The sequence below is a fragment of the Pollicipes pollicipes genome, unplaced genomic scaffold (assembly GCF_011947565.3).
Source record: "Pollicipes pollicipes isolate AB1234 unplaced genomic scaffold, Ppol_2.1 Scaffold_6138;HRSCAF=7277_pilon_pilon_pilon, whole genome shotgun sequence".
NCBI lineage: Eukaryota > Metazoa > Arthropoda > Thecostraca > Pollicipedomorpha > Pollicipedidae > Pollicipes > Pollicipes pollicipes.
The window spans coordinates 22,737,280-22,753,094 of NW_023596818.1; the positions used below are offsets into that span (position 1 = coordinate 22,737,280).

A 15,815-nucleotide genomic window follows, 5' to 3' on the forward strand; every position below is an offset into this window, starting at 1 on the left:
TTATGCCGACATGCGCCTGGGTAGTGACTTGCACGGCGTGTCCATGTGTCTGCAGCGCTAGATACGACAACGGACAGTTTTGAGCGAGCCATTCTTCATTAGGCAGCAATGCCACCAGGCAGACGTTCCGGTAGTCACAGAAGTACACGTGAACTATCACTTGGCATACATAATCAAGCTTGGCCATCTGTCTAGCCTTGTTGACAACGGCCTCCACCTCGATCACGAAAGGCATGCCCAGAATGCAATACGAAGCTACTTTGACTCTTCCACTAATCACCACATCCCAAACCTTAGAGGCGCAGTCGAACCCGGCGCCGAGGGCGTTGAGAACTTGCAGCACCACCGGATGATTGTTGCATTTCACCGCTGAAACCGGAGGCCTTCATTCATTCCGAGTCGAACGAGCTCGCCAACACTTCAGACCTTTCGGAAGAACTCCCACCAGAATCTAAACATTTGCGATCATCAAGTGTCGGTGCATGGACCAAATCCCAAGAGGGAGCTACAACCGTGCTTGCAAAGCATACAACATGTGACGTTTGCTTTCGATTTTAGACCCTGGCAGCTCGCAGGGTCGGCGTGAACGTGAGACGTGGCGAGCATGTGGGACGTGCGGCTTTAGAGCCTGGCAGCTCGCAGCGTCAGCGTGGACGTGAGACGTGACGAGCATGTGGGACGTGCGGCTTTAGAGCCTGGCAGCTCGCAGCGTCAGCGTGGACGTGAGACGTGGCGAGCATGTGGGACGTGCGGCTTCATAGCCTGGCAGCTCGCAGGGTAGGCGTGGACGTGAGACGTGACGAGCATTCAAGGCGGCTGACCAGTGGCAGGCCACCATTTTCGCAGTTAAAACAGTCGCCGTTAGGACGTGGCCTAAGCACAATTACCACGGCCGGGTACTGTAAAAATCACCAACAATTGTACCCAACAATACACATCATGACGACTGGACAGAGAACCACATGCCATGACATAGTTATGATACGTTTTGTATCGAATCTTGTAGCGTGACGGTAGTGCGACCAGAGCAAAACAATATTTATGTTCATTGCAGACCAGTGGTGCTGCATTCGATGGGCACTTGGGCTTATGAATCCTGTTCATATTGTCGACCGGTGGATGTCTGACAAGCGCGGAATAGATATGCTGGTATTCTGCTGGACAACGCTTTGGAAAAACAGAAGGGACGCGACGACCCAAACACTATTGTACGCTGCACCCGCACATAAGCAACATGTCCCGTTCAGCACGTTCTTCGGGTGGTATACAAGGCTGTTCCGGAAAGGCCCGCCGGCACTGAAGCCCGTCTACTTCTAGGAGCCCTTCTGGTTCCCAGAGATCGACGACAGCGGAATTAACGCCATACACAGCACCGACTTCCACGATGAATCTATGACCCCCGCCCGCGGATAGCGCTTGGGAAGTGCATTGGGGTGTAACGTCGTACCCGCATACTCCCATCCAGCGCCTGCGCTGCGGAGTCATGTCATGTGCACACGACATTGACAAAACACACACAAACCATTCCGCGCGAACTATCCTCCGCGGCGCGCCATCGCTACAGGACGGCGACCTGACTGGGCTGGGGCCTGCCCCCGCGTGACGCCTGCACCCGGCGTCGCCAGCGCAGGCCCGTCGGAGCACGACACCGGGGCGACGCGGGCGCGCGGTCGGACGGCGGTCGGGGCCGACCACAGACGCGCAGCAGCGCACAGCGGCGCCGACACGGAGCGGACCGGCCGATCAGACGGTCCGACGTCGGCACACCGCGAATCTGCTCAGCGGCGCCAACACGGAGCGGACCGGCCGATCAGACGGTCCGACGTCGGCACACCGCGACTCTGCTCAGCGGCGCCGACACGGAGCGGACCGGCCGATCAGACGGTCCGACGCCGGCACACCGCGACTCTGCTCAGCGGCGCCGACACGGAGCGGACCGGCCGATCAGACGGTCCGACGTCGGCACACCGCGAATCTGCTCAGCGGCGCCGACACGGAGCGGACCGGCCGAGCAGACGGTCCGATGTCGGCACACCGCGACTCTGCTCAGCGGCGCCAACACGGAGCGGACCGGCCGATCAGACGGTCCGACGCCGGCACGCCGCAACTCCGCTCAGCAGCGCACAGCGGCGCCGACACGGAGCGGACCGGCCGATCAGACGGTCCGACGCAGGCACGCCGCAACTCCGTTCAGCAGCGCACAGCGGCGCCGACACGGAGTGGACCGGCCGACCAGACGGTCCGACGCCGGCACGCCGCAACTCCGCTCAGCGGCGCACAACACCGGGCAGCACCGAACGCACGACAAAGCTTAGTAAAGCTGGGCTTTGTAGTCGCTGCCGTCCGTAACAACGATGCTAGTAAATGGTAGTGATTTGTAAACGCTAGTGTTTGTGGGTGTAAATGGATGTTGAATATGCTCGTAAGTGCTCATGTTCGCACAGCACATATGGTAAGCGCAAATGCTGGTATTGTCAATGATCGTAACTTGGACCCAGATGGAACAAAACATGTTTTTCAAGATCGGAAATATAGCCGTGCCCTCCATCACCCTAAGGACTCGAGCATCGACCTGGCATAGCAGACGGGACACGTATCAAGCGTATTTGAAGAAGCCATGGCGAGATTTTTCACCCACTCAAACGAACGCGATCAGCTTTTGAAATCCAGTTAGAGATTACACCTAGTAAGCTCCTTCCCTCATCTGTTCCAAGGAAGGGTAGAACATTCCGATTCCAAGCCAATGTTTCAATACCCGGATATCCCGAACGCGCCAAACAGTGTCAATTTTGCGCTTTGGCTCCAGCCCCAACGACAGGGACTGAAACGCGCTCATAACATAACCCATGGTGGTGCTTACATCTCACTAGGCCATTGCATTAAGGCCAATGTCCTGAGGAAATTTTGCGGCGCAAGGAGAAAACAACGCCACCGCTGCTTTCACTCGCGTAGCTTTCTTCAACAGCTCTGCATTAACTCATCCTACGTTTTATCTTGAGTATGAAAACGTCTGCTCAGCGACAGTTTACGTCTACAGTCATCTGCTATACGAACACTGGCGTTGACGAGCCTCTGGATAAACATTAGCGTCTACCCTCCGCAGCGAGCAGTTACGATACGAACATTGGTGCATACCAACAACAGTCACACAAACACCGGGCGTGCAGACGTCCGCGGTCAAGAACATCTGCCTAACGAGCACGGGGCACCAGCGATGTAGTGGCTAAGCTGCGCTTCTGGGAAGCCAGCGGCACGGGGTTCGATTCCCCTCTGTGCCCGCCCTCCCTGCCAGGGTGAGAGGCAGGCGAAGCCACATAAGCTCAGCCGGCGACTGTGTCGTTACCGCATACAAATCACGGTGGATAACGTTCACTTGTCCGATCGTCAAAACGCTACGGACGAAAAAGCCAGCGCCGCCGCAGAGCCGGCCGTCCAGTGCTCCGGCGGCCAGCCGGCTGAGACGCGCTCCAGCCGTGTACGGGATAGCCCAACTGCGCCGCCCGGCGCCGCCGCAGAGCCGGCCGGCCGTCCAGTGCGCCAGCGACCAGCCGGCTGAGACGCGCTCCAGCCGTGTCCGGGACAACCCCACTGCGCCGCCCGGCGCCGCCGGTCGTATCGATCGCCGCCTGGCCCGACGGCGGTGAGCCGGCCCGACCCCGGCTTCAAGGGTCGCCACCAGCAGTGCGCATGGGCCACACCCTGGCACCGACCATACAGAATCGCAAGGGAGGAGACGAGGCAGATGCTCGCTGGTTGAGTGCTTCGCCGCGCCTCGGCTGATGAACTCACCGTAGAACGGAGTCACGCGCGGGAGCTTCTCCAGCCAGGTATTATATTTTAGAATGACGTCGCCCACATCAAACAGGTAAAATGCCTCTTCAGTTTCCTGGAAAGGAAGAGGCAATGTCATCCAACAGCAGGGGTAACAGCCGAAGAGTTGACACTCCAAGCGCGATACTTCCGCGGGTGAACGCATGCACGACATAAGTGAGAGTGATCCGTGTGATACAATGAATCGGGAAACATCGCAGGAAAGTCGCATCGACATGACCGACGCTGGAGGGCGTCAGTGTACGTAATTCTATCCTGGCAAAAACGCAAATCAGTGCAAGTCTCACATGGTTGCAATCAAGCCGGCATTCTGCGACGGTTTGACGGAGCCCTTTGGCATTTTCCCCGTGCGAAGCGCCAGTCCGCGCGGCGCCGTGTTCACCAGAGCGTGGTTCCGCCTGCTGCCAGGCACCACGTGGCACCGCTAACGCCGGACAGGGGCCGTTCTCCAGCGGCGTCTCGATTTGGAGCGGCCAGATCCAAGACACGACCCCGCCACGTGACAACAGCCAGAGTCCAAGGCCGGCCGAGGACTGGGGGGCCAGGCGGCGACAGGGCACTGGCGGATACCCGTCGGCTGATTCAGTTACTTTTTTGTGGCATAGCGTACGCCAGTTAACCGAGCTGTGCCTCTAGTTCGAGAGCTGAGGGATTGGCACAATGGAGGCAGATCCAAACCTCACGGCAGTCCCACGCCGTCCAAATGAAGCCCCTGAACGTATGCGAGTTCCTATACTACAAGTATTAGATTATCGGTCAGCAAATAAAACTGGAACGACCACATTTCTCACCCGCCCGCCAAACATTTTTTTTTTTACGGGAAAGGCAGCTCCATTCACCGGAGCGATGCAGGTGGAACCAGTCGTGGGGGCTGTGGTGAAGGGACAGCCCGAAAGCCTATCGCCAAACCCGATCTTTAGGAGGTAGGTACACATTTGGTCACCACGGCCGGGGCAGATCTAAATCGCGTTTCAGGCATAGTAACAGCGCTAGGGAAAACGTAGAGCAGTTTCCTCTGTTAACAAAGTCAACGTGTTCTGAAAAGGAGCTGCATACCAACCCAAACCAAAGCTGACTTCCTGTCAGTTAACTCCGCGAGCCTGATCCCGGCGCCCGGCGGCGCGGTCGGTACAGCTGATACCGCTCTAGAGGTACCAGGCCAAGCCGTTGGGGCTATGGAGCGAACCCACTGATGCATGCATGACATCTTACAAGCGGCGCGCTTACACAACTGGCGTAACACTGACAGAAACAACACGAGCGAGGGACAAAGTCTGCCTCATGCGAAGTCCCCCTCCCCTCCCCCCTTCCCCGCTCGGCGTGTGGACGGAACACCTCGTGACTGCCCCTGCTCGGAGCGTGGACAGAACGCCTCGTGACTGCCCCTGCTCGGAGCGTGGACGGGACGCCTCCTGGCTGCCCCTGCTCGGCGCTTGGACCTAACACCTCGTGGCTGCCCCTGCTCGGCGTGTGGACAGAACGCCTCGTGGCTGCCCCTGCTCGGCGAGTGGACCTAACACCTCGCGGCTGCCCCTGCTCGGCGCACGGACGAGACGCCTCGTGGCTGCCCCTGCTCGGCGCGCGGACGGAACGCCTCGTGTGGCCAGACCCCGCCCGACAGATCGCCGATCGGGTGTAAAGTCCGCCACGGAGACCACTCTCTCGGCCGCGGACCCGACGGCAGAAGCAGGGCGGTCACTGGCCGCGGCTGCAGGCACGGAGCGTCACGCCCCTTCAACCCCCCCCCCCCCACCCCTCCCCTCAGCCGGCGCCGTGTACTGCCAGCCGACAGCGCGGCTGGAGATGAATGCTGCCCGCCCGACGGGGTCGAAACTGAGAAAACGCGCGTGTCCTGGAAACGCTACCATTCTCTTCGGTGGCATCCAGCCAGTCACCGAGTAAACGGGATGGGCCCCCCAAATACATAAGCGATTTACCGAGATGGGAAATAAGCTTCAGCGGTCCTGACCTGGCTCTGAGACTTTTAAGGCGAGTGTGGAGAGAAAATGCAGCCCTGTTCTCATCGCTGTATCATAAAGAGCATGCAAAAATGTAGAATCCGTCTTGGGGCACCTTCATCTGCTGCAATGGTTTCAAGCCGAAACCCAAAACATTCAGGGAGTGTTGCTGACAAGGCTGACATGCATGCCCGCAAACATATTCAATCATTACTGCATTTGTGGGAACACGCTGAACTACGCCAAAATTATTACTTCTTGCATTGCTTCTAGAGTTAATTTTGCCTGTAATCAATCATTCCATTGTGATCTACTAAACGGGGGAATAATTGCGGTTCCAAAAGGGGACTGCTCAACTCCAACACATACAGCAAACATAAAGGTTGTTTGAAATGTTGCGTGCATACGCTGTTGAACAGCGCTCGCGTGTAACCTAGTATACACATATTTCCAACTTTGAACGGGCGTATTCCACGACTAGGAAACAAGTAACTTCCTCCCCCTCCCCTCTGAATTCGACGACTGCTCTGACCTCTGACCTACTCCTGCCCGACGTACGAGACAGTCGAGTGGTGTTCGTTGAATGGCAGGACACCTCGCCACTCACCTGAGAGATTTGCGAGACGATCTGTTGGCAGACGGCCGGGGTCATGGCGGGGACATCCACCACCATGACCTCGGCCGCCTGCTGCGGAGAGATCTGCTTCATCCGGGGTTAAGTGGGTTAGCGACGGGAAAGCAAAACGAGCTTCGTCGAGGACGGTCTGGAACGGAAGGAGGCGCCCGTTAACCGCAACTCACTCCCAAACCACGAGGCAGAAATAAATGGTCGGTGAGGTAACGCTTCTGTATTTTTCTTTTTGGATGTGAAGTTATGGAATGAGTCTATGAAAACCGACATTTCATGGAAGAATCAACATGATCGATTCGTTCTCATGTACATTCTGTGGCTCGCACCTTCCTGAGGGGCTGGCTGGGAGTAGCACTACCTACGCTCAGTGGCATGTCCCCTGGGGACCAGCAGCACCCATCTGTGCCAGGCGCAGCTGGAGGTAGTGCCACCAGACACATGAACTCACCTGTCAACTGTGGGCCGGTCTAGTCGTCCGGGGGGCGTCAGAACCAGGGCGGCAGGCCACTCGGCACCAGCCACGAGTTGACGGTGAACAGCACGAACCCGATCAGGTCCGAGTAGGCTGGCAACCGTTCTGCTCTGCCCTGCGCACATGTGGGGTACACACATTCAGAACTCCATAATGTTTGAGTAGGCTGGCAACTGCTCTGCTCTGGCCTACACATATGTGGAGCACAGATATTCAGAACCTGATCAGGTCTGAGTGGGCTGGCACTGCTCTGCTCTGGCCTATTCATACATATGTGGAGCACACATATTCAGAACCTGATCAGGTCTGAGTGGGCTGGCACTGCTCTGCTCTGGCCTATTCACACATATGTGGAGCACACACATTCAGAACCTGATCAGGTCTGAGTGGGCTAGGCACCACTCTGCCTGGCCTATTCACACATATGTGGAGCACACATTCAGCCACATGGACCAGGAGAGGCTGCTTGCTGGCAGAAGCAAACTTTTACAGGGAAATCACATATACCACAAACTGTTACTGGAACAGTCACATACACCCTATGGTTCTCACATCAACATAATTAACTTGAACATGAAGTTGTGAGGACCATACAATGTACATTACCAATATGTCCATATAAGATGGCTGCAATAAATGTTAACTGCCTTATACTTGCAAAGAATCTATCAGAGTATGCTGTTATGATGAACAATATGATATTTTATTACTGGGTGCTGCAACAGAAATGTAGAATTATGGGATGGGCACAGCAATCAGTTCCATGACCATGAGAAACTATTTTGTGTAAAAAATTGACATGTGTGCAATAACACAGCTGAGAAAAAATGTGTACCAGCTGCTTTCACAAATACATTATACCCAACAGGCTGAGGAATAATAATAAAGCAGTTAACATATGTGCAAACATACTTGAGGTTTCTTGGGTATGGACCATGTACCATTTGGCCAACTGGGTAGACAATAAAAATTTGTATTTCCTATCCCATACAAACACTTAATAGCATATATACTACCTACCACATAAGTGCAAGTTAAACAGCCACAATGAGTATGAGGATAAGTAAACCAATACCAGTTGATTTTATCCCCCATGCTCAAACAAAGTGGGGAAAGCTTATGGCAGATAAAAAATACCACAAGACCATTCATGTTTTGTCATCATTGGTGCTTGTTGGCACAATCAGCTGCATAGGCTACATGGTGTCACCTGCTTCTCACCCTGGCAGGAAGGGAAGGTGGTGCTGGGAATTAAACCCCATATCACATATGCTTCATTTCTTACTGGTGCATAGGAGTGAAATGGCATGACAAAGGCTCCTAGCCTTGTGCCAGTGCTGTCCCAACTAACCAGTCTCATTCTGCTCCAGTTCAAGTGCTTAAAACATTGTTTTACTCAAAATGTCACCAGAAGTGGCCTATATCTATAAGTTTAACTGTTTCATCAGTAGTCCCTACCTTGCATGTGCTGCATCCCCAACCATACAGATTAAGCAAGCATATGCGATTTTTGGCCATCCAACAGATGCAATCATTTCAAAGTTTGAAAATGTTAGCCAGCTATCCTAAAAGTACCTACCATGCCACAGTAGCCGTAGCTGGCAGAAGCTGCACACCAAACATTGCAAACCTTTCTCAAATCATAAGAGACAAAATCCAGGTGGTTTATCTTACAATGTCAGCATGTGCACAAGCTTTTTGCCAATGCACTATGTCATTAGGTATTAAGGAATGTGATCAAAATTGTACATCACAGGCAGTTTACCAGCTTATCGCGTTCACGATGGCTCACCTCAGCGAAGTTATCCTCTTCCCACCTCTTTTGAGTGTTTTTCTCTAAGAGAGGAATTTTATGGATTTAGGGTCCACGTTGAAAAAAAGGTCGGAGGAGAAAAGACGCTGGTATTTTCGATTCAAGACGGCCCCCAACACCGACAAAACGCCCTCTGCGAGAGCGCCACCAAAAATGGCAGGGACATGGACAGACGCCGTGGGCTTCTAATCAAGGTTGGGGTAATAGAAGATGGGTAGTATAGAGTCCGGGGCAAGCATTTTAGCTTAGTACCAGAAACATACTAGATGTGAAATTAGCTCCTGAATTTCAGTTTCCGTTGGCGGACCGTAAATAGACAGCATCAGTAGACGGCTCTGTATTAAGGTTTTACAGCAGAGGCACAGCCGCAGCCATGGTAGGGGTGGAGGCATGGGTGACAATTTCTCAAAATGATGGGCTGGGCAAAATGCTTGAAAGTCACCATTAGTAGACGGGTACGAACAAGGGCGGATCCAGGGCAGGGGCGAATCCAGAGGGGTTGACCACGGGGTCATGGCCCCCCTTGGGCTCCGAAGGGGCCTATAGGTTTCGAACGGGCCCGAGCCGACCGAGCAGGTGTAGAATTTTTAACACAAAACGTAACAAAATTTGACATCTTTGGATTTCTAGGCGACCAAGAACAGTTGCAAGCGAAAGTGAAGGGCTCACGGGAAGAGAGAAAAAGATCGTCAGTGATTGAAAAAATACTAGTTGGGGATTTTTAACTTTATTGTGCCGTACAGGGGCCCTAACTATTTCCAGGGGGCCTATATGCCCATTGCAGTGTCCTTCCGATCGTAAAGGAGCCTTCCGCGTTGCCCTTGATTTCTTTGCGTTTGCTCGGAAGGCTCTGCACTGATGCTGGGATCCTGCTAGCGTGCTAGGTCGCTGTTATCAGTCAGGAGCCTTTCACAGTTTTTTTTCCATTTGCCAGAAAGCTCATTGCCATGTTGAGTGTGAAGTTATGCTGCTGCATACGCCTCAGGGCAGCGGAGAGTCGCTCGTCGTGCTCACTTCGAAAGCTGCCCCAGACGATGACGTCATCCAGGTACACCTGGACAACTGATAGACCACGAAAGATGGCTTCCATCACCTTCTGGAAGGCCTGTGGGAGATTCTTCAGCCCATAAGGGCATCTCCTGAAGCGCATCAGCCTCTGATGTGTGAAAAACGTTGTCAGCGACCTGCACTCTGGGTGCAGGTTCAGCTGATGGTAGGCCGACTTCATGTCCAGGCTGGAGAACATGGCTGCTTCCTGAAGCTGTTCCAGCGTATCCTGCATATCTGGTAGGAGATGACCGCTCGCCTCTACCGCCGTGCTGACCTACCAGAGATCCACGCAGGGGCGCAGGTTGCCGTTCCGTCTTGGGGACACTACGATGGGTGAGATTCAGGAGGGGTCCACTGGCTCAATGGTGCCAGCCTGCTGAAGTTCCTCCAGGTGAGATCGTACCTCCTCCCTCAGAGCAAACGGAAGAGGTCGAAGTCACTGCTGCACTGGTGAAACTCCTGACTTCAGTTGCACCCGGTGAACGAACCCAGACAGGCAGGGCGGCCTGTCGGGATCCTGCTGATTGACTGCATAGACAGCCCGCGTATAACCGACAGCTGCAGCACCTCCTAAAGATCCTTGTCCAGCAACGGTACTCGAGCATTCACCACGTATAGGACGCTATGGGAGCTCCTGCCATTTCCGGCCTTCACATCCATTTGAACTACACCTTCAACTAGAAGGGATGCATCCCCATACGCCTGCTGGCGCACTGCAGTAGGGAGTTGAGGAAGATGCAGGAAATGATTCTGGTACAACTGCAGCGGCATGATGTTCACTGCTGAGCCGGTGTCCACCAGCATCCGCAACCAATGACCATCCACCTTCACCCCAGTCTACAGGCTCTTCTGCTCCTTTATTGTGTCGACCGCCAGTATTCCCAACGCCCTCGCCGTCTTTGGCTTGCTGTTGGTCCTGGTTGACCGCTGGGCCCTGCATAACTTCGCGTAGATTCCCAACTTGCCATACTGCCTGCACTTGCATCCGCGAGCAGGACAGTGGTTGTCTGCTGCTTTGTGTGGGCCACCACAGTTGAAACGCTGGGTTGCACCTACAGGCGTCTTCCGAGCCATGACACCAGCCACCTTCAGCTGTGGCTGTGATGACACAGGTTTGTCAGCACGGCCACCAACTAGCCTATGGCGCTCCACTGCTAGGTCCATAGCCGCTGCAACTTCAAGCACCCGAGATACAGTCAGGGCTGGATCCCCACATAGGCGCCCACGCAGCTTGTCCGAGCGGCAGCCCTCGACAAACTGCTCTCATAGGAACTATATTTACCCTATGTTTTTGTACTTGTCACTTACTTTTGCATCAGAGTTGTACGATTTGATCGGTAATACCAGTTTCAGCCGCTGCAGCTGTACCAGTAGCAGTTCCTGCATCTACATCTTCTCCCAACTGCAGTGCGCCTCCAGGCGTGTGGCGGTACATCCCTTCCAGCCGAAGGTGTAGTTCAAGTGGGTGTGGAGGCCGGAAACGCCAGGAGCTCCCATGGCGTCCTACGCGTGGTGAATGCTCGAGTACCGTTGCTGGACAGGGATCTTTAGGAGGTGCTGCAGCTGTCGGTTATACGCGGGCTGTCTATGCAGTCAATCAGCAGGATCCCGACAGGCCGCCCTGCCTGTCTGGGTTCGTTCACCGGGTGCAACTGAAGTCAGGAGTTTCATCAGTGCAGCAGTGACTTCGACCTCTTCCGTTTGCTCTGAGGGAGGAGGTAAGAGCTCTTTTGGAGGAACTTCAGCAGGCTGGTATCATTGAGCCAGTGGACTCCTCCTTCTGGATCTCATCCATCGTGGTGTCCCGGAGACGGAACGGCAACCTGCGCCTCTGCGTGGATCTCCGGTAGGTCAACAAGGCGGTAGAGGCGAGCGGTTATCTCCTGCCAGATATGCAGGATACGCTGGAGCAGCTTCAGGAAGCAGCCATGTTCTCCAGCCTGGACATGAAGTCGGCCTACCATCAGCTGAACCTGCACCCAGAGTGCAGGTCGCTGACAACGTTTTTCACACATCAGAGGCTGATGCGCTTCAGGAGATGCCCTTATGGGCTGAAGAATCTCCCGCAGGCCTTCCAGAAGGTGATGGAAGCCATCTTTCGTGGTCTATCGGTTGTCCAAGTGTACCTGGATGACGTCATCGTCTGGGGCAGCTCTCGACGTGAGCACGACGAGCGACTCTCTGCTGTCCTGAGGCGTATCCAGCAGAGTAACGCCACCCCAACATGGCAAAGTGCAAGATGAGATAACTGTTAGTGGAGTTTTGGGGCTTCATCGTCTCTCCACGGAGTGTGGCTGTGAACCAAGGCCAGGTTCAGGCCCTGAAGGAGCTGCAGCTTCCAGCTGAGCTCAAGGGCCTGCAGACCATGCTCGACCTGTTCAGCTTCTACAGTCGCTTCGTGCCGGACTACATCACGCGGGTGGAGCCTCTGCGGCGACTGCTGAGGAAGAGGGCGCCACTGTCTCAGTGGACCCCGGACCTGTCGGCCGTGATAGACGCGGTACGACTGAGTGTCTTGACCAGCGAGGTGTTCGCCATGTACGACCCGTCCCTGCCGACTCGGGTCACCAACGAAGCCAGCGACGTCGGGCTCGGCTCAGTGCTGTCCCAGCTGCATCCAGAGGAGGAGAGGGCAGTGAGCTTTGCCTCCTGTAGTCTCAACCCAGCACAGCGACGGTACAGCGTGACGGAGCGGGAGGCACTCGCGTGTGCCTGGGCGGTGGAGAAGTGGATGAAGTATCTGTGGGACGGTCACTCTGCCCTCGAGTGGACCATGCTGCGCTCTGCACCCTGATGACGTCACCAGGTGTGGGTCGAGCCGGCCTATGGATCGCCGGGTGGGCGTCACGTCTGATGGCGTACGACTTCACGGTCGAGCACGTCAAATGCTCGGACAACCCAGCGGATGGCCTATCGGGACTTCCGGGCCGGTCTGAGGAGGCTCAAGAAGACGACGCCGTGGCGGTGGCAGCGGTGACGGCCCAGCTCCAGGCCGTGCGGAGGGACGAGCCGGCTGAGGCAAGGCGGTATCCCGCCACTCCAGCTCATGGAGCAGATTCGGGGGGCGGTGGCCGCGGCGGTGCAGAGACTGCCCAGAGGAGCTCCAGCTGTTCTACCGTTGCCGAGATGGGCCCAGCCTGGTGGCGGACCCGGTGCTGCGCGCGCAGCGGGTGGTCGTCCCGGCAAGACTGCGCTCCAGGACGATCGAACCAGCTCACGAGGACCACCAGGCGATTGCAAGATCTAAACAGCGAGCCAGAGAAGCCTATTGGTGGCCAGGAATGGACACCGAGGTGAAGGCTGCCGTCAGAGCTTGCGACGTTTGCTCAGCGCTATACAAGACGGCCAGGAGCGGATGCGCCGATGCGCAGCGCGCCGATGGAGCCCGTACCTTTGCCACAAGCGGCATGGGGCAAGGTCGGGGTGGACTACATGGGCCCTAGGGGGCTACCCAAGAGGTACCCAAGTGTTGGTGGATTACTACTCCAAGTACATCGAGGTAGAGTTTTGTGCAGAACCGAACTCAGAAGCCGCTATCCAGTTCCTGGAGGTCATCGCTTCGCGAGAAGACCACCCGAAAGAGTTGGCCTGCGTTAACGGGACGCACTTCACGTCCGGAGCCTTCATTGAGTACCTGCAGAGTGTACGGACTCGTCAGATTCACGCGACCCCGTACCACCCGGCGGTGTCGGGTGCAGTGGAGCGAGCCAACCCGCACTATGAAGTCAGCACTGCAGGTGGTGGACCAGAGTGACGAGGACCGCGCCCAGTACCTGCGGAAGCTCCTACAGCAGTACCGGAGCACGCCGCACGCCACCACCGGAGTAAGCCCACCTGTGCTGTTGCGCGGCAGACGACTGAGGACCAAGCTACCGCTGAGTCGCTGCCGCGGCCTATCAACCCATTATATTAACAACGGCATATTAAGCAATCCGAGCGGCAGCCGCTGAGTCGCTTCATAGCAAGACAAAGATGCAACAAGTAGTACGAACACGAGTGCGGAGCCGGCAGGAGTATCAGCGGAAGTACTCTGACCGCACGAGGAGCGCCAGGCTACTCTCGTGCGACGTCGGGGACTAGGTCAGATACCGCCTGGTACCCCGGCCGAGGAAGGGGCACCATCGATTCTCCGAGCCGGGGCAGATCGTGTTTCGCCGAGGGGCATCTAGTTACGAACTGGACTGCGGTACCAGGGTGCACGTCGAGCGTCTCGCTCGCTGGACGGCTGTACCTGATCATCAGCCCACGAAGCATCCTGCTGAGCTGTCTGTGGGGCATCAGCCGGAGCACCAGCGGAGCCAAAAGAGTGCATCCTGGTCGCCTCAGCAAGTTGCACCGCGTGTGCCGGCGGCGGCGACGATGGCGGTCGCGCCTGGTAGCGCTGCGCCGGCAGTGCAGACGGCGGTAGCACCTGGTCGTGCTGCGTCGGCGGCGGCGGTCGCTCATGGCGAAGCTGTGGCTACGGTACCGGTATCGTCTCGTGGAGCTGTGCAGGTGGAGCCGGGGCTTTCTCCGGGCTGGGCCGGCTCAGCGTCATCTCTGCCGGATGCAAAGCCAGCGGGAGACGCTGAGGAGCGGCCGGATGCAGGGGCGATTGCGGGAGCGGAGCTGGTGGTAACGGGCGGCCCTGGCGATAAGCTGGACCGGGTGCGCGACGATAATGGTGATGTGTGTGGCGCTGCTCTGAGGCGTTGGGGACGGAGCGTGCGTGCCCAAGAGCGTTATGGATTTTCGTAGGGGAAGGAATGTCGTGTTCAGGTGTTTTGAGAGTTGGTTTTCGTAGTCTTCGTTAAACCGCGGTTGTTCGGCCGCCTAGCGGAAGTTTCATGAATCTGTGTTTGGTCATGTCACCGCTGCGGCGTCTGCGTATGGGGCGACGGTCATTGCGCGGGTTGTTATCTGTGGGGCGGCGCGGCTGGCCGTGTGGCTGTTGTAAGCTGTATGTCGAGCCTCTTGGGTTGACATTATTGCAAGCAACTGTTTGATTCAAGTATAAAGTAGTAAACCTGTGTCAGCGAACGAAGCATTACAGTAACATACAATGAGGATGTATGCGTGTGGGTGTGATGGCCACTATGTGCTTCAAATGACATTCTTCAAGCACGCCTGCCATTCCCCCAAAAACTAAGTCTAGATCCGCCGCTGGGTAAAACTCGGATCTTGTATGCTTATATATATATATATATATATATATATATATATATATATATATATATGTGTGTGTGTGTGTGTATGTGTGTATATGCACATATATATATATATATATATATATATATATATATATATATATATATATATATGTATGTATAATTACGCGCATATTATATATTACATAAATAGCCTACAATAAATCCTTTTAAAACCCATTCGTGCGGTCAAACCAATCACATTGGAAGCTAGTCAATGAGCAACAGTTGTTTTTTTAAACACAACTATTTTGTGAAGCTGAGGGGTGCAGGCGCAGCTCACTCTTGCAGATTAAAAGGTGAAATATACGCATAGATTACCATTATGTCTGGAGGTATTTTGTGGTGGATTGGTATCGCATTGAATCTTTAGCCCATCCATGCAGTATGATCTTTTAGGATGAGCGGAGTCATTTGCGAGGCATAAAACAACAGGCTCCAAACCGATGCATGCACGTATCAAGATAAAATAGCGACAATAGTCGTGAGAATAATCCACAGACACATACACACATTGCAATTAAAAATTGTCGGCCACCGGAGCTTTCCAAAAACCAATGCGGACAAGCACAGAGCAAGCGGCTGTTAGGCCTTCAATGCTCTCGGCGACGTACGAAACGCGCACAGTGTTGGACGCCCAGTGACGGCCGGAGGCAGCTGGTTCCACGAGGTGGCAGCACGGTACCGAAACGCCCTGTGCTTGGCCGAGGGTTTGTATCTCGGCAGCTCCAGAGCTTCGGCCTCGGATGGGCGGGTGGCCCGGTGGGGCACTACGGATCGAGGGACAAACATGCGACTAATCGTCAGCGGGCTGAGCTGTTTGTGAAGGGCTTTATGCACTTAAAGGAGGTCCCTCTCTCGCATCAGCTGCTCC

At 55.2% G+C, this 15,815-nt stretch overlaps 1 protein-coding gene across 1 annotated transcript in view; it reads right to left on the minus strand.

The window, feature by feature from the left end:
- LOC119106441 (ornithine decarboxylase) overlaps positions 1–8,879 on the minus strand; it is a 15,905-nt gene extending 7,026 nt beyond the window's left edge. Inside the window, exons 1-5 of the mRNA XM_037230089.1 lie at positions 8,685–8,879; positions 6,869–7,007; positions 6,397–6,553; positions 3,790–3,886; positions 293–369 (exon numbers count right to left, since the gene is read on the minus strand). Of these exons, the coding sequence (XP_037085984.1) occupies positions 293–369; positions 3,790–3,886; positions 6,397–6,498 (276 nt within the window). The 5' untranslated portion in view covers positions 6,499–6,553; positions 6,869–7,007; positions 8,685–8,879. The remainder of the gene's footprint in view (positions 1–292; positions 370–3,789; positions 3,887–6,396; positions 6,554–6,868; positions 7,008–8,684) is intronic.
- Positions 8,880–15,815: the final 6,936 nt, after the last annotated feature.